General features: G+C 36.9%; 1 protein-coding gene across 2 annotated transcripts in view; it reads right to left on the minus strand.

Moving 5' to 3' along the window:
- The window catches only part of NUBPL (NUBP iron-sulfur cluster assembly factor, mitochondrial), a 211598-nt gene that overhangs the window by 154574 nt on the left and 31314 nt on the right, over positions 1-25710 (minus strand). For both annotated transcript variants that reach the window (XM_077772734.1, XM_077772735.1), the window contains one exon: positions 12706-12796. In XM_077772734.1, the coding sequence (XP_077628860.1) occupies positions 12706-12796 (91 nt within the window). The remainder of the gene's footprint in view (positions 1-12705; positions 12797-25710) is intronic.

The raw sequence follows: 25710 nt of genomic DNA on the forward strand, positions 1-25710 counted from the left end.
ATAGCGGCGCCTGGGTGGCTCAGTCAGTTAAGTGTCCGACTTCGGGTCAGGTCATGATCTCAGGGTTCGTGGGTTCCAGCCCACGTCAGGCTCTGTGCTGACAGCTAGCTCAGAGCCTGGAGCCTGCTTCAGATTCTGTGTCTCCCTCTCTAACTCTCCCCTGCTCGCTCGCTCGTGCGCTCTCTCTCTCTCTCTCAGAAATAAATAAAAAACATTTAAAATAAAATAAATAAAATACCAGCATAAATAAATGAACTAATATATCTAAATGACAACACAGTTATAAAATCAAACTCAAAGTATAAGATAGACCAAAGACTTAAATATAACAGACTATGAAAAGTTCTCTGATAGTATCAGATTCCATACTGCAACTAATCTCTAAGAAGCCAACACTTGTCAAAATTGTGGTATAAGTATCAAAGAAGAAAATCCATTACTTATTTGAAACAACTATTAAAATATCCTTCCTTTCTCCACTACATGTCCATTTGAGGCTGGATTTTCTTCATTTATTTCAGCTAAACATACTGCAACAGAGTGAATGCTAAAGTAGACATGAAAATCTAATAGTCTCCTATTAGGCGAGACATTAAAATAATGTACAAAAATGTAAAACAAAACCATTGATCTCACTACTTTTTTACTTCAGGAAATAGTTATTTCTATTAAAATGTTATATGTTAACAAGTTTACGAGTCTGTAATTATTAAAAAATTAATAAATGTTTTTTAATTTATCAGTTTTAATTTCTATCTTGGTAAATATTGATAAATATAATCTAGATTGAGATCCTCAATATTTTTTAATAGCATAAGAGGCTCTAGAGACCAAAAAAGTTTGAGAACTACTAAACTATATTATGCTATAATGGAACACTCAGAAGTTGAAGATGAGTAGAGTTAAGATTGATAATCTAAACTAGGAAACCTGAAAACATACAACTTTGTGAGAAAAAGTCCCACTGCCTATCTCAGGTCAAACCTGGAATTAGATGGTAGACAGCTGTGGTTTGTTTTGGAAGAAAGAGATAAATAAGAGGATAATCAAACTCCAGGATAAACCTCTGGATTCTTCAAATAATCTTCAACTCTCCACGGTCCCCAGTTACTACTACCATTTCTAGTCTCTGTTTGAGATTAAAAAGAAACACATCAGTAGAGAGGATGGAGGAAGGTTACAGAGGAGATGAGGCAAGCCTCAGGCAGTAATGATAAAGCACTATTTTGGGGTGGAAAAAGTAGAAGGTGGTAGATTATACTGTGATTTATAAATAAAACATCCCACATACATATTTTGTTTATGACAGATGGGATATATCACCCATAGTTTGAATGTTCATTTTTTAATATCAACATTTAAAAGATATACATAATGTCTCTTAAAAAAAAAAAAAAAAACTATGATCAAGTATCTTGCTCTTTTGTGTGACCTATGGTTGAAAGTCTTATCAGGGTCCAGGGTTGGCTGAACCACACCACAGCAAGATTAGAAGTTTCCTTCTGTTTCTAGGATCCTCTGTTACTTAGTGTGAGGACATTTTTCAACTCCTCAACTGGACTGTGAGCTCCTCAAGAACAGAGTTCATATTTTACTCATCTTTATTCCCTAGAGCATAGCACAGTACCATTAGAGACATGTTCAATAATTCCCAAATGACTGATTTGTCAAGGGTCAGAAATACTTTATAAAATATATTTCTTCAAGAAGCGTAACACAAATTTACTGCAATGTCTTCTAAACAGTAGTTGGAACATACTGTTAAATTTAAAATATAATTTTCAGGGCACCTGGGTGGTTCAGTCAGTTAAGTATCTAACTATTGATTTTGGCTCAGGTCATGATCTCATGGTTCATGAATTCGAACCCGCATTGGGCTCTGAGCTTGACAGCACAGAGCCTGATTGGGATTCTCTCTTTCTCCCTTTATCCCTGTACCCTTCCCCCACACCCTTGTGCATGTTCTCTCTTTCAAAATAAATAAATATACTTTAAAAATACATACCTAATTTTCAATTCTTATTTAGCCACTCTGAAATGTTTAACATTCTCCTAAAACTCCCTCTTAGCTTCTAAGCGGCAGTACTTTCCTTGTCTTCTTTCTACGTCTCTAATCAGCCCTTCTCAGTTTTTCTCTGGTCCCTTTAAGTTAGTTACTTCTCCCAATTCTATCCTCAGTCCTATACTAGACTCCCTCTGAAATTCTTCAGGTTATCAAATCTCAACCACGGCAGAACTGACATTTTGTACCAGGTTTGTGGTAAAGGGATACTTTGTGCATTGCAGGGTATTTAGTAGCAACTCTGGCCTCTACCCACCTCTACCTCTACCCACAATTCCTCAATTGTGACAATCGAAATCTGAAAGTCTCTATTCATTGCCAAATGTCTCCTGAGGGAAAAATCATTCCTAGATGAACATCAGTGATCTAAACTAACAGCTTCAAATATCATACACACACGCGTGCGCGCGCACACACACACACACACAAAATACACACAGAGAGGAAGGGACAAAGGAGGGGAGGGAGAGAGAGGAAAACAGAGAGAGAGAGAGAGAAAGAGAGAGAGAGAGAGAGCGCTAACTTCCAAATCTGTATCTAGTCCAAACCCTTCTCCTTAACTCCATACATTCCAAACACCTGTTGACGAATTCTCTTTGGACTTAACCCATTAACCTTAACCCATTACTCTTCTCCTTAAACGTATTCCTTTCTCTTCTCTGCTCTATCTTGATGAATGACATAACTATCTACACAATCACTCAACCCAGAGATCCAAGAGACATCCTAGAGACCTTTTTCTGACTCATAGTCAATGAATTACCAAATCCTATTCATTCAATTTCTTTAATATCTTTCAATTAGTCCCTTCCTGTCCATTTCTACTGCTACAGACTTAAATCAGGCCTTATCACATCTGACCTGGATCACTATAATAGCACACTGACAGCCCGACCCCCCAAAGTAGTCATATTATCTGTCCTCCATGATGCTGCCAAAGTGATCTTCCTAGAACACAGAACTGATAGTGTCATTCCCCTCCTTAAAATCCAAGACAGTTTCTCATAGCCTATGAGTTACACTTCATTCCCTCAAATAAGCAGAAGAAGGCATTTATGATAAGACTGTCACCTACCTTTCTGGGCCCAATCTTACTCTTGCAACTCACCCACAGAGATTGTTCATTTCTGTCATACCAAACAACTGCATTCTGCAGGCTTTTAACACAAGATATTCTCTTCCTAGAATGCCCTCCTCACTTTCAATCCCAAATCCCTTCTTTTTTGTTTTGTTTTGTTTTTACTTATTTTGAGAGAGAGAACCTAAGTAGGGGCAGGGAGAGAGAGAATCCTAAACAGGCTCCACACCGTCAGTGCAGAGCCTGATGTCAGGCTCAGACTCATGAACCATGAGATCATGACCTAGGCCAAAGTCAGACACTTAATCAACTGAGCCACCCAGGTGCCCCAATTCCCAAACCCTTCTCACAACAAACTCCTGGCACATCCATTTTTCAAACTTTAGCTCAAAATTCACTCCTCCAAGGAGACGTCTCTAAATTCCTGGTTTGATTTATAGAGTCCCCATCTCAGGTCGCAAAGGAGCATGCTTACACTTCTAGTATAGCATTTACTTATGCTTCATAAGCTTATGATCGTTGGCTATGTATCTAGCATAAGCCCCAATAGAATGTGCATGAAACCTTATTTGATCTAAAAGCCAAGGAACCAAACAGTTACACCTACTAACTTCTAACTACAGAATATACCCAATAAATGTTTGCCAAATAAATGGAAATAACGTCTCCAACACTTCACTTTTAACACAAAAGCAAATTTTAAAACTAGATATAAAATAAGCATAATTTATTTTAAAAAGCAACCACTTTTATTTTAAGTCAATGCTAGTAAAGGTACAAGTAACAGAATTTTATAAGATGCTTTACTTGAATATATGTGTGTATGTATGTGCATGTTTTTTTCAAACCACAGAATTTAGGATAAATTTATAAGTAAATTATAAGGGCACTTATAAGTAAAAAGCCCTAAATTGTTTCTCCACTGATTATGGAGATACTAATATATCCAAACACAGTCATATAAGCTCATATTTTCAAGACTGGTGTCTGAATTTTAGTTACTATTCTTGCCCAGATCTCACAGTCAGAACATTCTTGCTTATTTCAAGGCATTGACCAAGTGTACAACATGCAATACCAAACTGCACAATCAGTTGTTTGAAATAAGAAAGTGACTGAGATACCACCTCATGCCTGTCAGAATGGCTAAAATAAACAACACAAGAAACAACAAGTGTTGGCAAGGATGCAGAGAAGGGGAAACCCTCTTGCACTGTTGGTGGGAATGCAAACTGGTGCAGCCACTCTAGAAGACAATATGGGGTTCCTCAGAAAGTTAAAAATAGAACTACCCTAGGACCCGGCAATTGCACTACTAGGTATTTATCCAAAGGATACAAAAATACTGATTCAAAGGGCAAATGCACCCTGATGTTTATAGCAGCACTATTATCAATAGCCAAATTATGGAAAGAGTTCAAATGTCCACCGACAGATGAATGGATGAAGCAGCTGTGGTGTATATATACAATGGAATATTACTTAGCCATGAAATAGACTGAAATCTTGTCATTTGCAATGATGTGCATGGAGCTAGAGTACATTATGCTAAGTGAAATAAGTCAGAGGAAGACAAATATCATATGGTAAGATATCTTATGATATCTTCATAATATTCACATAATATTCACTGGTATGGAATTTAAAAAACAAAACAATGAACATAGGGGAAGCGAAGGAAAAATGAAATATGATAAAAACAGAGAGGGAAGCGAGGCAGCTGGGTGGCTTAGTCGGTTGAGCATCCGGCTTCGGCTCAAGTTATGATCTCACGGTTCGTGGGTTTGAGCCCCGCATCAGGCTATGTGTTGACAGCTCAGAGCCTGGAGCCTGTCTTCAGATTCTGTGTCTCCCTCTTTCTCTAACCCTCCCCTGCTCATGCTGTGTGTCTCTCTCTCAAAAATAAATAAAACATTAAAAAAAAAAAAAAAAGAGAGGGAGGCAAGCCATAAGAGTCTTTTAACTATAGAACACAAACTGAGGGTTGCTGGAGGGGAGGTGGCGGGGAATGGGGAGCAATGGGTATTAAGGAGGGAGGGCACTTGTTGGAATGAGCACTGTGGTATACGTAAGTGATAAATCACTAAATTCTACCCAGGAAACCAATACTACACTATATATTAACTAACTTGAATCTAAAAAAGATCTTGGAAGGAAAAAAAAGAAAAACAAAGTGGCTTACTGAAGGACTCGTCTTTCTCAAATAAACATCAGTTAAAACTTAGCCCATACACTACAGTCCTAATCCCCATGATATTATTGTACTTAAAACTGATTAGCATTACATGTTCCCCAAAAATCTAAATTATAAAGAAGCCAATGTTCAGATCTAAAGTTTGATAGTACCAAATTTTATATTTTAAAAATTAAAAATGTACATGTCATGTACACGTAATATACAATAGAGTATGACTAAAGGAAATAATACTGTACTGCATTTTTTAAAATCAAAAATTATCAAGTTGAAAGAATAAAATGAGTAAAAACACATATAAGCCATTTTATTCCCTATATAAATCTTATGGAAGACAACCATGAAACTGAATTTCTAATTATTACTCAAATATCCCTCTGAGGAGTATACTCCCTTGAGAAATAAAACTCTGAAATGTATTAGTTTACTAGATTAGAGGAATCAATTTATATTCTCTTAAGAATTCAGGATATCAAAATTTGGATATCAAAATGAAGCCTACATTTCTTGGTTCCCTGCCATTATGTCCTAGCATCAGTCAATAAGAGAGTCACCAAAATAGTTGTCTGGGTGTAGAAGAGATCAGCTCCCCACCTCCAACCGCATGCATCGAAGTCCCACATGACTTCTCCACGCCCTTTTAGCCTCATTCATCTCTCAGCCCAGACATCACCTCTGCATGGGCTCTGACCAATGTCACACAGGGGCTATCTGAAAGTACCTCACTTCAGGCCTTCAAAGGCCTTTCACCTCCCACCCCAAAAACATCCCTCTTGATGCCAAAGCACAGGACACCTTAGGACTCTGCTGGGATTCACTCACAGAACTTGGAAATGCAGGTGAGTTCCAGTCTATGGAGGTAAGCCTTTGGATAATGGGAGAAGGACCCATTAAATAAATTCTTCCCCTTTCTAGGGTTCCTGCATGGCTTGCTCAGTTAAGCCATGGTGTCCACTCTTGATTTCAGCTCAGGTCATGATCTCACAGTTGTAGGATTGAGCCCTGAATCAGAGTCTGCATTCAGAGGCCAGAACCTGCTTTGGATTCTCTCTTTCTCTCTCTCTCTTTCTCTCCCTCTCTCTCTGTCAAAATATAAACATTTTTAAAAAAATTTTCCCCTTGGGACACTTGGGTGCCTTAGTCAAGGTTAAGAGTCCAACTATGGCTCAGGTCATGACCTCATGGTCTGTGGGTTTGAGCCCCACATGGGGCTCTGTGCTGACAGCTCAGACTGGAGCCTGCTTCTGTGGCTCACACTCTCTCTGCCCCTCCCCCATTCCCACGTTGTCTCTTTCTCTCAAAATTAAATAAACATTTTTAAAAATTGGGGCACCTGGATGGCTAGGTAGGTTAAACATCCAACTTTGGCTCGGGTCATGACCTAGAGGTCTGCAAATTCGAGCCTTGCATTGGGCTCTGTGCTGACAGCTCAGAGCCTGGAGCCTGCTTTGGATTCTTTGTTTCCCTCGTTCTCTGATTCTCCCCCTACTTGAGCTCTGTCTCTCTTTCTCTCTTTCAAAAATAAATAAACACTTAAAATTTTTTTAATTTTTTTAATTCTTCCCCTTTCCTCCCATATACATAATCCCATGCAGTCAAGAAATCGGTCACATTTAAGTGACAGCCAGCTTGACAGCAGTTTCACATTAGCTCTCCATTCTTGTCTCCTTCCTCAGTCTGGATTTCCACTTCCTAATAAATCAGCAGTGCATAGGGCTTTGCTTTCTGGGGAACCCAGTTCAAAACAAAGTTTGTGGTTTATAACCTGCAAAGGAGATCTCAAAGTCCATTCAACAGTAATCTGCTATTTCTGCTTTCTTTTCCTTAACTGAAAGACCACAGAGACAGCGGAATAAAATCAAAACCTTACTGTCACTGCTTCCTCACTCACCACTTCTCCTAACCTTTCACAATACCAATATACAGAAAAACAGTCTCAAGTCAGATCTTTGTTTCGGTGTTCATGCACTCCTTTAGCCTGGCAATGCGGACAGTCAGAGGAAAGAGGGATGGTGTACACTTACTAGTTCCTTCTCTTTTACCAGGTTGTTCATATTCCCAACACTGGGATTCTGAACACTGCTCTTTCCATCATGGCTCAAATGCAGGCTTTAAGGACTCTACCCCTTATGAGTCAACACAGCAATATTCAACATTCCAAAGCTATCACATGAGGCAAGACTGGCACTGTCCTATCATATTGAAACAACTTGAACAATCATCTCAGTCCACATATTTCTTCAAGGCCAAGCAATACAGATCCTTTCTTTTCTCCTTTTTCTAATGGGGGAAAATGTAGCACAAGACAACCATTCAGATATATCACAAAGATTAACTAAGATAATGTCTTGAAACTGCTTTTATTATTCATAAAAGCATATGTGTTTGAAAATTAAGTTACTCATACACCCCAAACAGAAAATAAAATATATAATTAACATACAAGAAACCTGGCAGGAGTGATTATGTTATCCATTTATTCAACTAAGATTTATTGCACATCTACTATATATCAAGCATTAGAGAAACAAACCAAGCAAGAAAGCCTCTACTCTGTGAATATGGTATCATATAGCAGGGGAGATTTAAAAACTTAAACAGGTAACACAAAAACTCTATCCTGAAATTGTAATAAGGAGCCTGAGGAGTCAAAGAAGGAAGGCTTCACACAAGAAAAGACATTAAAACTAAGACCTGAGGAGCAAAAACTGGAAAAAGGGAGAGAGAGAAGACAGAAGAAGTGAAAGGCTTTTCAGTCAGAGAGAATGAAAATGGAGGGTCCTGAGAAAGCACAGAGCGTGGCATGTTAGAAACAGAGGTCACTGTGATTTGGTGTCCACTGAATAACAAAGCAAGCTTGTTGGAATTGGGACTGTAGAGGTAGACAGAAGGTGGAAATCAGATCAGACAGGGCTTTACAATATTGGTAATGTTACAAATGGTAATACTGAGACACCTGGGTGGCTCAGTTGGTTAAGCCTCTGACATCGGCTCAGGTCATTCTCTCATGGTTCCATGAGTTCAAGCTCCCTCACTGGGCTCTCTGCTTTCAGCCTGAAGCCTGCTTCAGATCCTCGGTCTCCCTCTCTCTGCCTTTCTCCCACTTACATGTGTTCGCACTCTCCCAAAAATAAACATTAAAAATTTTTTAATGGTAACATTCATTGGTAATGACAATATTAAGGATTTTAAATGTATTGAGTTCTCTCCCTTTTCATGAGAAAAAATGAAATTTTAGAATACAATTCCTAACAACTGGTAGACCAGTAAAGTTTCTAAGTTGAAAAGAAGGCTTAGAACTAAATTACTAAATTTCCCAATGAAACATCACTACTCTGTCTTGCTCTAGTAATGATAGCTCTTTTAGAGAACAAATAGAATTACTGGGTCTATACTATAGACACTATTCAAGAAACTGTGTATTGTAGTAATATTGCCAGAGCAAATCTATTTAATATATTTTTCCAATTTTTTTCATTGTAGTAAAATATATACAACAAAACTTACCATCTTAACCATTTTTAAGCCTACAGTTCAGTGGTATTAAACAGATTCAAAATGCTGCCCAACCATCACAACCATCCATCTTCGTAACTTTTTTCATCTTGTAAAACCAAACTATTCCAACAGTATCTCTCCATTCTCCCCTCCTCACCAGATCCTGTCAACCACAATTCTACCTTTTATAATTCTGACTGTTCTAAGTGCCTCATATAAGTGGAATCACGTAGCATTTGTCTTTTTGTGACTGGCTTAATTAGCAAGTCTTCAAGATACATCCATGTTGCAAGATGTGTCCGACTTTCCTTGTTTGTTTGTTTTTTTAACCATAATGAGATACCATTTTATGCCCTATTTTATAAAGAGAATGTGGATCCATAATGTCTCTTATTTACAATGAACAGAGCATAAGGTGATGCAAACATTTTAGAACATAATGCAAACATTCACAAACCCATGACCTGGATATTACAGTCCTAGGTTCATATCTAAAGGAAATTCCTCCTGATGTGCAAGGATGACAATGTCCAGAATGTTCACAGCAGTCTTGTTCACAGTGGCAAAAACCTTGAGTAAAGGGAGATGGAGGAATAGAATGGTGGTATGGTATGAAGAATGATGGTCCTCCAAAGATGTCCAAATTCTAATCCCTGGAACTGTATTGCCAGTTTATTATAAAAGAATATCACTCAGACGAATGGTTGGCTCTCAGTATTGTGGGGCAGAGAAAAGAAGAGATGTGGGCAGTGGAAAATTAAGTTAAATTAAATTAAAGGATACAGAAACAGCCAGATGGATGAGATGAATAGAACAAGATATGAGGAAGAGCAGAGAGCTTCCATGACCTCTCCAAGCACACACTCTACCCAAATCATGTGTTCACCAACCAGAAGACCCCCTCCTTCCTTTTTAAGACTGAGTAACTTCCATTGCATGTGCATACCATATTTTGTTTATGCATTCATCCACCAATAGAAATTGGGAAGCTTCCACATAATGGAATAATGAATAGTGAATTCATAGTAGTAGTAGTAGTAGTAGTAGTAGTAGTAGTAGTAGTAGTAGTAATAGTGGATAATGCTGCTATGAACATGGGTATACAAAACCTATCTAATTTTGATAAACAAAATCTTTCAATCTATAACCCTGTATGTACGCATACATACTACAGACATAAAATCTAGAGTAGAGGTCCAGAAGGAAAGTGAAAAAGATGACTGATTTCATTACTTTTTTTCTGAAGCATATCTAATTTCTTCTCTAAGTTAGCCTCACCAAATCTAGACTGTCAAAAATTTTCATGCCTTTTAGTATAGTGTTATTCTTTATGGCTTTTTGCCTTTTCTTATATAGTGCCCAACCCACATATGAATATTTCCCATATCTTCTACCTTCAAAACTTATTTTACATCCTGCTTTCACCAAACTACTTTCTTAAATGCTTTACTTTGTGTTAGCCTCAAAAAAGAAAGAAAGAAAGAATTATATCTTAATCAAAAATAAACATAAATCTGCATTCTCATGTAAAAAAAAGAAAAAGAAAAAAAGTAAAAGCAACACATTTTGTTAAAGTTCCCCTAAAAGGTTTCTAAAGTATCCAGTAAATTATTAAAGTTACTATAAATCAACAATAATGAAGTCTATTTTAAAAAGCAAAAATTTTACAAGAATATTAAAAATAAAATTATTTTTGGTATTATTTAGTATTTAGTAATCTAAAATTACTTTAGAGTATTAAAAATAAAATTGTAAGTTAATCCTTCCACTACTAACAATAGCAAATTCTTTTAATTTTTCTCATCTGAGAAAAGACGCTAAAAACATGTGACTAATTTTGAGAAACAACGGGAATGACCAGAAGATTAGGAAATAAGAAATAAAAGTTGTGTGGGGTTTTTTTCACCTTGAAATTAGACTAGTACAGACAAACATGAAGTACAAACAGCCCTAAAAAATATGGCCACATTATAAACGTTCCATACTACTAGTCTTCATGTAATCTTAAGGATAGCTCTTGATCTGACTCAAAAAGTGAAAGGCAGAGAAGAACACCTTTTGGCAGGTGCTAATCATAAACACAAAGATTTACAGCCTGCTGAAAACAATTCCTTTACTATTAATGAGATAATTTCTTATCATATTATGTTCCTGCAATAATACAACAGGACAAATTAACATGATAAAATATAGAAACGTCAAAATGATGCCAATTAGTATAATGGTGACAGGTTTATCTAAGACTTAAAAAATAATTTATTAAGTAGGGCTTTTAAGAATCAACTTGTCAACACAAAAGAAGGGTTCTTTTAAGGCTTTCCAAGATTTCTAGTATCTCATCTTTACCAGAAAGCCTATTTAATGGCAGCCAATTTGCAAACATCAAATTTAAGATTACAGCTTCAGTAAAACAAGAAGAAATTAATTAAAGTTCATTTCAAGTATTTATGTCGGCATAGAATGAACAGACTACTTAAGAAAAAACTGACACCAAGGGCTTCATTTCTCCATCATTCATGTGCTGCACACACCAGTTTTCACATTACTTTAATCAACAGACAGACATAATAAGTCTATCATTTAAAGTACACAAATTTATTACTCCTTTTTTGTGAAAGTTTGACATCTTGGTGTATGTCACATATCTGCAAACCAAGTACGCATTCCACTAAAAGGACAAAGAACAAAGACACTAAAATAACTTAGCTTTTTAAGTTATATAAAATAAAGCATTTTCACGAAACAAGAAAACAACCAAGTGGGTGCTTACAATAATAAGACTGCTAGGGTTACTTTAATCATCACTAGATCTTCAATTTCCCTACAATTCAGAATTTAATATTATAATTGACTCCAGCAACTAAAGCACAAACAAAAGCACATTAAATAGCATACAATGACTAATTAACAAACATTTAATGATGAAAACAACAAAAATAATAGTATTATTTACATAGATGACCCAATAAATACCCCATGGTAAATACAATCATTTTGTCCTAGATTTATGGAAAATTAAAAAGCCCAGTAAGAAATAAAAAGAAATTAATCACTTTTATACTTATTATGATTAGAAATAAAATTTAATAAACTAATCTCACTTAAAACCATTTTTCAAAAAGTTACAACTTTTTCCAATACTTTTTGTTTTTAGTTTTTTTTTAAGTAGATTCCATGCCCAATGTGGGACTCGGTGCTCTACCAAATGACCCACACAGGTGCCCCTTTCTAAGACTTCATTGTTTCATCACAGCATTTCTTATTCTTAATGCTTTATATTTGATACCTTTGTAAGAAAGTATAATACCAAGTATAATAAATATTAAAGATTTACTTAAAAATTACTCTGTCCTATTGATCACAATGAAGGCTGGGAAAAGAAACTAACATTTTCAGGGTTTTTTAACTACTTTAAAACAAATATGACAAAAATCTGATTAGAAAAAAGTAACTTTCATGTCTTCCAACACAAATTCATACTTTCTATTCAAATACTCCCATATATCCACACATTTAATGTAGAGATAATGATGATCACTGACCATGTGCCAGGCACTGTTTCAAATGCATTACACTTAACAGCAATTTCTGATTGAGTGATTTCTCACAGCAACTTTGGTAATTGCTTACCTTATTTTACGCATGGCGCAGAGGTGAGGTACAAAGAGGCTCAGCAATTCACCCAAAGCCACACAGTCAGTCAGTGACAGAGCTAGGATTCAAACCTGGACAGTCTGGCTTCATATGTGATTTCAGAATTACTCTACTACACTGTGTATAAGGTGCACATTGCACATGGCACAATACCTAACACTCAGGAGGTAATTTAAAAAGTATAACTATTACCATACTATCTATCCTTTTTTCACTTACTCTGTGATAATTCTGGATTTCCTTTCAGATTCATCATCTTTGGAATTGAAGGGCCATACACATCCACATCTAGTAAACCAATGGACTTTGACTGTAAGGAAACAGAATTTACTGTGAGATTATTTCCACTTTTCATCAAAGATAACACACATAGCAACAGTAAATCTGACTTTTTATAAAAAAAGAAAATTTACAAAAAAATTCCAAAATCGTAACCTAAACTTTCAAAGCAGGAGTAGAGTAAAAGATTTATCAACTACGTAGAAAAATACTTTTTGTTGGTTTGCTACTTTCTTCTAGAAAACTGACAAGAAAAACCCCCTGCATATGCTTTACACATTGTGCTTCAGATCTCCCATATAGTCTCAAGTAAACTAAAACCTTTTTGATCTGAACACTAACAAATTACACACACACTGTTAAAATAAGGACTTAAAATGCCAAACAAAACCACAGGAAGATGGAGCTTTAACCCTTGGAAAGCCCATCTAACACATCAAAGAATACAAAATGAAAAAAAAAAATCATGGGAACAAGACGATAATAATGCAAGTGAGAAATTCTGATGCAGATCTGGCATGGAAATGCTAATGAGGGTAGTGGCAGACATAATACTGAGACAACCTCTTACATGCAAGTCACAGTTAAACACCCAAGCACTTCTGGAGAATTCATAAACAACTAAAGCTGCTTTTCTTTAATGACCAATCTAGCTACCCAAGGACAGAATATTCTAACTGGTCTCTTTACTAGCTGCCAGTTCATCAACAACACAGCCAAGTACAGGGAAACAAAATTCACTATTCCCAAGTATGCCTTTTTTTTTTCTTCTCCCCCAACCTATTTCTTTCTCTTTTGACAGATTAAATCAATCTGCTACTGGTTTTTCTACATATAAGCAAACAGAATGTTAATGCTAACTATATGTCTTTAAGTTATGCTTCACCAAGACTTAGAACTCTCCTCCCTCTCTCTCTGTACCCTGGCAAGATAAAATTCTTAACCTCTCAAAAAAAAAAAAAAAACCTCATTTTTAATTAAATAATCCCCCATCTTCCATGTTATCTACCTATTTCCAGACACAAAATTACTTTTTAAACCTTGCTGTCTGGTTCCTATTAATACATAAAATAAGGTACATTCAACATTTACGTCCCTAACTTTATACTTACTCAAACTGCAGTTCTAAGAAAACCATTTAAAGTCCCTGTGTGACTCACAGAGCCTAGAGGACTAGGGATTAAAATCTGCCTCTACCAAAATCTCAGTTTACCATAAAATAAATGAGAAAAGTATTAGCTTTAAAAAAGTAGGAACAGTCAATGAGAAATTCTGACCTGTTTTCAACTCCTCTTTAAACCTCAAATGAAATAATTTAAACAAAACAGAATTAAATTTATTGTGGATAAAAAGATTTTCAAATGAGGGAGACTAAAACCTTAAGAAAATGTAGCTAATTATCAATAATATTATTTAAGGGTTTTGCTAATGCTATAACCACTGAGGTAAGGAAGCTAAAGGGATTTCATTTTAGAAAGATTCCATTTTATGGCACAAAAACAGACACTTAGAAAGACTCCATTTTTCTGATAGGCCTCATTTACTCATGATCTTTGTTTGTCTCTGAATAAGCCAAAGATGCTATGTCCCCACTTTTAGGGGGAAGCAAGATAATCTTTCTCTGAGTTTTGTCCTAGGCCCTAAACACTGGATAACACCTCAGAAGAGCTGGATCCCAAACATATTCCAGGACATGAGCTTTCAACAAACCTCAGCTGACACTGGCATCAATACTACTACCTTCAGTAATTTATGAAATAACACCTATTGCTCACCTGACACTTGCCTTTGATTGGACCCTACCCTGGATCCCCAAAGGAACAAGTACCCTAGATCTTCCAATATACAAACCCCTAATTCCAAGCAACAATGAGATTCATTCTCCTTTCCTTTCTTAATCTCCCAGACAGACCGTTACTCTCTCACTCATGCCATTCAATAAACTCTGCTTTCACTTTCTCCACCTCACATTTGATTTCTATCCTGTGCAAAGCCAAGGACCCTCTTAGCTGTCCTATGGGGAAGTCCCAACTCTGGGACTCAATATCATCCTAGAATTTCACCTCTTTTCCCTATCTTTTATTATTTCACCTACAAAAAAAAAAAAAAAAAAAAAAAAACTACCACAAAATAATAAATGTCAATAAAAACAAAAAATACTCTAAGTGGTATTTTTTTGCTCTGTTATTTAATGTTTAATGCTATTTACAAGTTTTATAAAAACTTGAAAAGGTTAGATCCCAGGTTTCAAACTGATCTTCTTAAAGTCAAGTAAAATAACTTAGCTTTTTAAGTTTGTTTTCATGAAACAAGGATGCAAATAAGAGGGTACTTGCAAACTAAGACTGTTGGGGTCAATTTTTTCATCACTAGATCTTCAAGTTTCCTTTGAAATGTTAAGGAGAATCTATCAACTATTTGTCCTCTCTCCTATAAGAAAACCATGACTGCCTAAAGGTGAACACTTGGTATCAAGGTTCAAGACAAAACTGAGGATCTGCCCTAAAATTTGTTATGGTAGAAACAGATTTTACGCATACCTAGATGGTTGTTAATATGCATTATCACATAAGAATAAAGGCAGGGGTGCCTGGGTGGCTCAGTCAGTTGAACTTTGGGCTCTGGATTTCAGCTTAGGTCATGATCTCATGGTTCATGAGTTCAAGAACTACATCGGACTCTAAGTGTGGAGCCTGCCTAGGATTTTCTCTCTGCCCCTCCCTCTCCCTCCACCTCACTCTCTCAAATTAATAAACTTTAAAAAAAAAAAGGGGGAGTGGTCGGGAGGGAGATTACAAGATTTTAGAGGTCCTCTGTTTCTGAGAAAATGGAACTAAGGACAACAAAGAATCTTCTAGGGGTGTCTGGGTGGCTCAGTCAGTTAAGCATCTGACTCTTGATTTCAGCTCGGGTCACGATCTCACAGTTCACAATATTGAACCCCACATCAGGCTCTGAGCCGACAGCCTGCCTGGGATTTTCCCTCTCGCTCTCTCTCTGCCCCTCCCCCACTAGCACTCTCTCAAAATAAACATAAAAAAAAAAATCTTCTACGTGTTAGGTTTTCTGAATACTCTCTCTAGAGTAGTTATTCACTAACCTAAACTTAGTACCAAGGCTTACGTATATCAAAAAGGAAACAGGAGAGGAAGGTATGAAGATCAGGAGGAAGAGACAAAAGAGGAAGGATGAAAGGGGCAAAGGCAGAGAAAGAGAGAGGGAGGTAAAGACAGAGGGGAATTAATCAGCAATTTTTATTAAGAACCTGGATAAACTAGGCCTCTACAGCCTAGTGGCTGTAGAATCAGAAATTTAGAGCTCTGTGGACAAATTGGAATTTAGAGATTTTAAAAAAACTTTAGAAAGCAAAAAAATAAAATAACAAAAAAGAAAATTTTTAGAAAGCATGCCATCCTAAATTACCCAAATAAACACCTAAACTTCCCTTAATTATACCTCCCCATTGCTTGAATTCCTTCTTGATGCCAGGCACCCTAAAACATTTTATTTACATTTCTCACTGACTCCTCAAAGCAATTATGCTAGGTGGTGCTGGGCTTATTTATAGATGAGAAACTATAACGAGAACTTTAACAAGCTCTGACTACAAAAGACTTAGTAGGGGTCAGTACACTTTTCCCTAGAGGGCCAAACAGTACTATTTTAGGCATTGTGAATCTTATGATCCTCAACTACTCAACACTACCACTGTAGCACCAAAGCACAGACAATATGTACATGAATGAGCATAGCTGTGTTCCAATAAAAATTTTTTAAAAAATTAAAAAGAGAGAGAGAGAGGATTCAGTCCACAGGTCACAGTCTGCCAAAACTGATTTAGAAAATAAGCTTTTTATGACCAAATTATTCAATCACCCAACAATCTGAGTTTTGCCAAGAGCAGGTAGGACACAGTCATCTCTTTCAGTGTCAGAAGAACTATATCAGTAAAGATTTACTTCCATATCTTCAATTGGGTAGTTTTTAAAAACAATGAAGAGCACACTTTAAATGTGGTTTCACTGGAACTAAGCATGTCTTGCTTAGATTTTATATATCAAGAATAAAATTGGTGTCCATTAAACGAAAACACCAAGCCTATACTAAGTAAAACATGTCATCCTTAAAATTCGCATAGCTTCTGGACCAGTAAAATTTCCATAGCTACACAAATAGCTTAAACAAACTTTCAACTCTAGAATTCAATAATGTTCAAAAGGTGCCAAATAAACTTCATTTGTTTTTCATAATTTACTTCATTATTTTTAAATAGGCTCTTATTATACATGTATGAATAGTCTTCAAATTTAAATTTTCAAAGACAGTTTTATACTGTAGGACATAAATGAGCAAGGTAGAAACTATAAATAAATATATGCAGCTGGGTGTCTAACTAGCTAAGTTTTATTAATCCTTCCACCTTGTTCCTCCTAAAATAATTATATATAGTCAAGAAAGCTCCAATTAGGACTTCTCTTGCATTTAATTGCAGCCAAGCTCAAAAGAATAATCACTACAAAAGCCTCACTAAATATACAACAGATAAAATGATTAACAAAAATAACTATAAACTTACTATTGTAAAATATGATTGCCCAATCTTTAATATTACCATAAATGTATGCTAGTACCTAACATTATATTCTTTTTCTGATTCTTTTGCAGTTCACAAACTCTAGCAGGTGCCATAAAACAAGACAGGTCAAAATCAAACCACAAAATACTATTTAACTTTTGAGATTTGTTTCTTTATAATTCATAATACCCTGTGAAAACTAAAAGGTAGCAGACTTGCTCAGATGATTATACTGTTTCATTACTACTGTGTGAAAGCTGCAATTTGAGAGTCTACAAGTCCTATTTTCTTGTGTTAAGTTTCAAAGGCACCTGAACAACAGCTACTCTTTGCTTTGCTCTTTCAACAGAATTTATATTAAACATTATAAAACTTCATGATGTGTTCCTTCTATCCATGTCATCTGCTAATAGAACCCATCAAAACAACATTTTAGAAGAATCTCACTCAATTATTTCTAAGTAAACACTCATTTAAGACTACAGCCTATCTAAAGTTTATCCTTTCCATAGAAGTATCCAGTTAATGATGCAGCCCCTCTGGAAAACAGTGTGGAGGTTCCTCAAAAAATTAACAGTAGAACTCCCCTATGACCCAGCAATAACACTGCTAGGAATTTACCCAAGAGATATAGGAATGCTGATGCATAGGGGCACATGTACCCCAATCTTCATAGCAGCACTCTCAACAATAGCCAAAACGTGGAAAGCCTAAGTGTCCATCAACTGATGAATGGATCAAGAAAATATGGTATATCTATACAACGGAATACTGCATGACAATGAGAAAGAATGAAATCTGACCATCTGTAGCAACATGGATGGAACTGAAGGGTGTTATGCTGAGCGAAATAAGTCAGGCAGAGAAGGACAGATACCATATGTTTGCATGTATAGGTGGATTAGGAGGAACTTAACAGAGGACCAGGGGGAAGGAGAAGGGGAAAAACAGTTGGAGAGAGGGAGGGAGGCAAACCATGAGAGACTCTTGAATGCTGAGAACAAACTGTGGGCTGATGGGGGTGGGGAAGAGGGGAAGGGGGGTGATGGGCATGGAGGAGGGCACTTGTTCGGATGAGCACTGGGTGTTAGATGGAAACCAACTTGACAATAAACTATTTAAGAAAATAAATAAGAAGTATCTAGTTAAGAATCATATGATTCTGTGCACATTACATTCCACATAATCTTGGATTGGCATTTGGAATTTAGAGTTGAGTCAAGGCTCTTTCCTCTCCTTCTGCCTCGCTTTAAGTCAAGCCGCCATTCATAAGAATCTCAATCTCTTGGTAGAGAAAAATATGTTTCCTAATTCTATTAGCTAAGATTATATAAAAATTTGATTAAGAGGCCAGAAAGGAGTGGTGAGATACATTCAATATGATGAATCAGAAAAATATGCAGTCAAGGGGCGCCTGGGTGGCTTAGTCGGTTAAGCGTCCGACTTTCGCTTAGGTCATGATCTTGCAGTTCGTGGGTTCCAGCCCCACGTCAGGCTCTGTGCTGACTGCCGGCTCAGAGCCTGGAGCCTGTTTCAGTCTGTGACTCCCTCTCTCTCTGACCTTCCCCTGCTCGTGCTGTCTCTCTCTCTCTCTCCTAGAAATAAATAAAACATTTAAAAAAAAGAAAAAAGAAAAAAAGAAAAATATGCAGTCAAGAATTCTTTATCCAGCAAGGCTGTCATTCAAAATAGAAGAAGAGATAAAAAGTTTCCCAGAAAAACAAAAACTAACGGAGTTCATGACCTCTAACAAAGCCTTGCTAGAAATTTTAACGGAGGCTCTCCGCGGGAGAAAAGATGAAACTAAACAAAAAAGACCAAAAGCAACAAAGACTAGAAAGGACCAGAGAGAACTACCAGAAATTCCAAGTCTACAGGCAACATAATGGCAATAAATTCTTATCTTTCAGTATTCACTCTAAATGTCAATGGACTAAACACTCCAATCAAAAGGCATAGGGTGACAAAATGGATAAGAAATCAAGATCATCTGTACGTTGTTTACAAAAGACCCATTTGAGACCTAAAGACATGTTCAGAGTTGGAAAGTAAGGGGATGGAGAACCATCTATCATGCTAATGGAAGACAAAAAAAAGCCAGAGTAGCCATACTTATATGTGACGATCTAGATTTTAAAATAAAGACTGTAACAAGAGATGAAGAAGGGAATTATATCATAATTAAGGGGTCTATCCACCAAGAAAATCTAACTATTGTAAACATTTAGCCTAAATGCTAATAATCACCAGCTATTCCCCTTTATCTGTCTCATCTCATCCTCTACACTCCTCCCCTTTTTCACTCCACTCCACACAGACTTCTCGCTTGCAGTGTCTTAAACACACCAGGCATGGACCTGCCTTTTGCAGCTTTTCCTTCAGCCTAGAATTCTGTTCACCCAGATACCTCCCTGGTTCTCTCCATCACTTCCTTCAAATCTTACATCAAACACTACCACAAAGTGAGGCTGTCACTGGCCACCCTATCGAAAAATGCAACTCCCTCATCATTATATTGGACATTTCCCATTCCCTTCCTGCTTTTTCCTTCTTCTCAGAACCTATACCAATATTTAACATGCTGTACATTTACTTACTTGTCTTGTTTATTATGTCTCCCCAGTAGAATGTTAATGCCACTAGGGTAAGGATTTTTGTATATTTTGTTCTACTGTACCTAGTACCTAGAACCTAGAACAGTACACAGTCATGCAGATACCATATTCCACCCCAAGAAGTTCTGATTCAGAAGATCTAGGCTGGGGGGGTCCAACAAACTGCATTTGTAACACTCTAAGGTATAGGATGACTATAATTTGAGAAATAGTAATATAGATAATACAGGAAAAAACAAGACAAAATTTTGCTGTAAGGGCCCAAGGCTTGGGACCAACAGGATCATGGTAGTGTCAATTTAAAATAATCAACAGTAACACTGAACAGCTCAAAAATACACACGCGCGCGCACACACACACACACATATAAAAGTGTTTAACATTCTGCCATATGGGTGAATAGTCACATATTGCACGGGACATATGTATATAAAAATTATTCATTATTTATCTGAAATTCAAATTTAACTGAGTGGGTGTCCTATATTTTTATTTTCTAAATCTAGCAACCCTACCCTGGCATCTCTCAACAGTGCAGTCAGAATGATTCAGTTGAAACATACATCAGATTGTGCGTGCTCAAAACCCTCACTAACCCCCAAATCTCCCCTCATTTCACTCTTGTAAAAACCAAAGCCCTTATAACAATTCACCACACTCCATGTAATCTAGCCAGTTCCCCAACCCCCTAACTCCCAACCCTGTTAATTTTCATCACATTTTATTACACTCCACTTCTTACTCCAAGAGCCAAGTGCCTTTTTACTATTCCTTGAATAGAAAGCTAGACATGCTCCTATCCACCAGCACTTAAACTGGCTGTTCCTTTTGCCCGACATTCTCTTTCCTCAGATAGTCATGAGTCCATTCTCTCATTTCCTTCAACTCTCTGCTCAAACGATCTTAAATGCAGCCTACCCTATTTTTTTTTTCTTTCATAGTTTATTGTCAAGTTAGTTTCCATATAACACTCAGTGCTCATCTCAACAAGTGCCCTCCTCCATGCCCGTCACCCACTTCCCCTCTCCCCACCCCCACCAGCCTCAGTTTGTTCTCAGTATTCAAGAGTCTCTCATCAGCCTCCCCTATTTTAAATCGCAAATCCACCTTCACCCTCAAGCACTGCCCCAGCCCGGATCACTTTTATCACTTTCTCTTTAGCTTACTTAATTATGATGTTTATTATCTATTTACTATAAACTCCATAAGGGTAGAGATATCCCCAAGCACCTAAACCAGCAGACATTAAGTAAATATTGGTTCTGTGAATGGATAGATGGGTGAAGGAGCTAATAAATGAATGAAAAAAAAAAACCTCCATCTGTTCGTCTATAGGTTATCAGGATGGTTACTATAGTCCCTAAAGTCCCTCTCAAGCTTTAATATTCTATGATTTCATGAAAGTCCCTCTTCTGATACTTTTATACACAGACCTTTTAAGTTAAGATTTATTTTTTTTAAATGTTTTTATTTATTTCTGAGAGAGACAGTGTGAGCAGGGGAGGGTCAGAGAGAGAGGGAGGTACAGAATCTGAAACAGGCTCCTGGCTCTAAGCTAGCTGTCAGCACAGAGCTCGACGCGGGGCTCAAACCCACGAAAAGTGAGATCATGACCTGAGCCCAAGTCAGACGCTTAACCAACTGAGCCACCCAGGCGTCCCTAAGTTAAAAGATTTAAAATGAGATAATATAACAGTAGATAATTTAAAAGTATTCTGGTATTAAAAAAAAGGGTCATAATTTTCCTTGCAACCTATTCCTAAAAATCTTTGAAAACAAAAGCCACAAACATGGTATGAAAGGGCTCACTAAAAAGACAGCAACTTTTAAACCTACAGACTAGCAAGAATAGGTTCAGTAGGGTTTCAAATATAAAAGGGCTGCATTAGAATTTTGTTGTGCCTTTTGTTTTCCTTTCCAGAGCAAGATAAGTAACATATTCTTTAACAAGAAGCAATCTCTTAAGTTCTACATTTTCATCTAATAGGTAACAGAGAAAGTGAATTAGGGGCAAAACAACTAAGATTAAGAAAAGAAAAACCTTAAATCATTGGCATGTATAATTCAAGGTGGGGAAGTACTGGGGAACCTGGGTGCCTCAGTCAGTTAAGCATCTGATTTGTGATTTTAGCTCAGGTCATGATCTCACAGTTGTGAGATCAAGCCCCATGTCAGGCTCTACACTGGGCAGGGAGCCTGCTTAAGATTCTCTCTCTCTCTCTCTCTCTCTCTCTCTCTCTCTCCCTCCCTCCCTCCCTCGGTCCTTACCCCATGCTCGCTTGCATGCTCTCTCTCTCTCTCTCACTCTCTCTCAAAATAAAATTAAAGTACTGATGCCCTTAGTAAAGACTTCAAATACAGAAAATTAGAAAGCCATCTATCACCATGGTAATATATAAAATGCAGGAAAAGTTACTTCTAGATTCTAACCCCCCAAAATAAGTCTTCTTATTTGTGACATCAACCAATTAGTTTTTTGCCAGAATCCAAGCCTACAAACCTAGAAACCTAACCAACAAACCTTTCCCAAACCAGATAAAGTACCGCAGAAAAAGCACTGAAAATCAACAGCAATTAATTTATGTTCTTAATTCTTAACTAAACTGCAATGCGGAGGGGTGCCTGGGTGGCTCAGTCAGTTAAGCGTCCGACTTTAGCTCAGGTCATGATCTTATGGTTGGTGGGTTTGAGGCCTGCGTCGGGCTCTGTGCTGACAGCCAGCTCAGAGCCTGGAGCCTGCTTCAGATTCTGTGTGTGTGTCTCTCTCTGACCTTCCCCTGCTCGCTCGCTCGCTCGCTCTCTCAGAAATAAATAAAACATTAAAAAAATTTTAATAAAAATAAAAAAACAAACTGCAATGCAAAGAAAAGCATTTATAATTCTGAAAGCAGCTCTTCCAAAGAAAAGCAATACAGCAATCACAAGAATTGGATGTAAACAGAGCATGTGATCCACACTCCAGACTCAAGATTGTAGAAGCCAAGTAGCTGGTTTTGAAACTCATTTCTTCATATATACTCTGCTCACTTCCTCTTAGTGGTCCTTCCAATACTGCCCTGCTAAGCATAAAGGGCCTTCTTATTCCTAAAGGAGATTGGATGGGGAAAATAATTTACTAAGAAAAAAGAATGAGAGAAGCAAAATGAATCTGTGAGAGCCAAGTTAGGGAGGAGGCAGGAAGATAATTAAGAAAAAGAGATTTTTCCGTGAGCAAGATCTGGATGACTTCTTATTGGACAGAATCAGATCCTGAAATTCAAAGGATATGCAACAGTTTTGCCACCAATATGTTATATGTGAAATCAAACTAAGAAAAAATATACCAAATGAAAACTTAGGGTATGTGTTCTAACTCATAATCAAATTCAGCAACTTCCATTAACAAAGTGAGAGAATGAATTACTGGCAGCAAACTGCATTTCCCAAAAGAAATGTAAAAGGTAGGCCAAAGGGTACTGAGAGGGAAACACCCAGCCAATAGCTTCTTTAGAATTATTCAAAACAAATTTGCTACTGCTTCTAATTGGAAATCTCAAAGCATGGTGTGCATAAAGCTTCCTAAACCATGCAGAAAATAGAGGAGAAAAGCAGTTTGAGGTTTTTTACCTATCTGAAGATAATCATATAAAACAGTATTTTTATTTTATCATGTTGGGTAAGGGTGGTGCGCTATGTCTGTATGCTTATGGAGGAGGGGGAAGAGCTAGTAAAGAAAAATTCCTATCAGAACAATGGTTTTAGGACCTAGTTTAACACTTCCATCCCCTCTGTTACATAATTAATTTTAAAAAATTACCTTATCCCTCATTTTAATATTTGATGCTAAGTTCCTCACTCAGTACTCTGAATTATTATTTTTTTTAATTAGATGTATTTAAATTGTTTTCTTTCTTTCATAGTTTATTGTCAAGTTGGTCTCCATATAACACCCAGTGGTCATGCAAACAAGTGCCCTCCTCCATGTCCATCACCCCCCTTTTCCTCCCCCCTTCCCCCATCAGCCCTCAGTTTGTTCTCAGCATTCAAGAGTCTCTCATGGTTTGCCTCCCTCCCTCTCCCCAACTATTTTTTCCTTTCTCCTCCCCCATGGTCCTCCATTAAGTTCCTCCTAATGCACCTATACGTGCAAACATATGGTATCTGTCCTTCTCTGCCTGACTTATTTTGCTCAGCATAACACCCTCAAGTTTCATCCGTGTTGCTACACATGGCCAGATTTCATTCTTTCTCATTGCCATGTAGTATTCCATTGTATAGATGAACCACATCTTCTTGATCCATTTGTCTGTTGGTGGACACTTAGGCTCTTTCCATGTTTTGGCTATTGTTGACAGTGCTGCTATGAGCATTGGGGTACATGTGCCCCTATGCATCAGCACTCCTGTATCCCTTGGGTAAATTCCTAGCAGTGCTATTGCTGGGTCACAGGGGAGTTCTATTGTTAGTTTCCTGAGGAACCTCCACACTGTTTTCCAGAGGGGCTGTACCAGTTTACATTCCCACCAACAGTGTAGGAGGGTGCCCGTTTCTCCACATCCTCGCCAGCATCTATATTCTCCTGATGTGTTCACTTTAGCCACTCTGACTGGCGTGAGGTGGTATCTCAGTGTGGTTTTGATTTTGTATTTCCCTGATGAGGAGGGACGCTGAGCATCGTTTCATGTGTCTGTTGGCCATCTGGATGTCCTCTTATTCTTTTTTTTTTTTTTAACTTAAATCCAAGTTAGTTAACATATAGTGCAATAATGATCTCAGGAATAGAATTTAGTGATTCATCACTTACATATAACACCCAGTGCTCACCCCAACAACTGTCCTCCTTAATGCCCCTCGTCCATTTAGCCCATACCCCCACCCAATACACCTCCAGCAACCCTCAGTTTGTTTTCTGTATTTAAGAGTCTCTCTCTCTCTCTGTTTTTATCTCTCTCTGTTTTTATATTATTTTTGCTTGCCTTCCCTTGTGTTCATCTGTTTTGTATCTTAAATTCCACATATGAGTGAAGTCATAGGGTATTTGTCTTTCTCTGACTTATTTCGCTTAGCATAATACATTCTAGTTTCATCCACATTGTTCCAGATGGCAAGATTTCATTCTTTTTTTATCACCGAGCAATATCCCATTGTGTATATATATATATATACACACACATACACACACACCTCTTCTTACCATTCATCAGTTGATGGTTATTTGGGCTCTTTCCATACTTTGGCTATTGTCAATAGTGCTAGTATATACATTGTGGTGCATGTGTTCCTTCAAAATAGCACTCTTGTATCCTTTGAAGAAATACCTAGTAGTGCAACTGCTGGATCATAGGGTAGTTCTATTTTTAATTTTTTGAGAAACCTCCATACTGTTTTACAAAAGTACTCTGAATTATTCTTATAAAATATGCTACAGAGGTAGATGCACATGTCTCAAGTCAATTAACACTATTAATATTCATTAGTGGTTATCCATCAGCATACATAAATATTTATATTTTCTATAAAATGTAAGAACCTTGAAGATTTAGATAATTAACTTAATCAAAGATAGCATCCAGACCATGAGTAAAAATATCAATTTTGAAATATCACCTAGGTACCATTATGATCATCACCTATAAAATGATTTTATAAACCATATGGATATGTTATATACATAAACATATGTTTATATAGTATATTATATAGTATGTAAAAATTACAAATTAATTTGAATTAAATAGCTATTGCAATATATATTGTATATTTAAATACAGTAT

This window comes from Crocuta crocuta, unplaced genomic scaffold (genome assembly GCF_008692635.1).
Source record: "Crocuta crocuta isolate KB4526 unplaced genomic scaffold, BGI_CrCroc_1.0 scaffold116, whole genome shotgun sequence".
Lineage (NCBI taxonomy): Eukaryota > Metazoa > Chordata > Mammalia > Carnivora > Hyaenidae > Crocuta > Crocuta crocuta.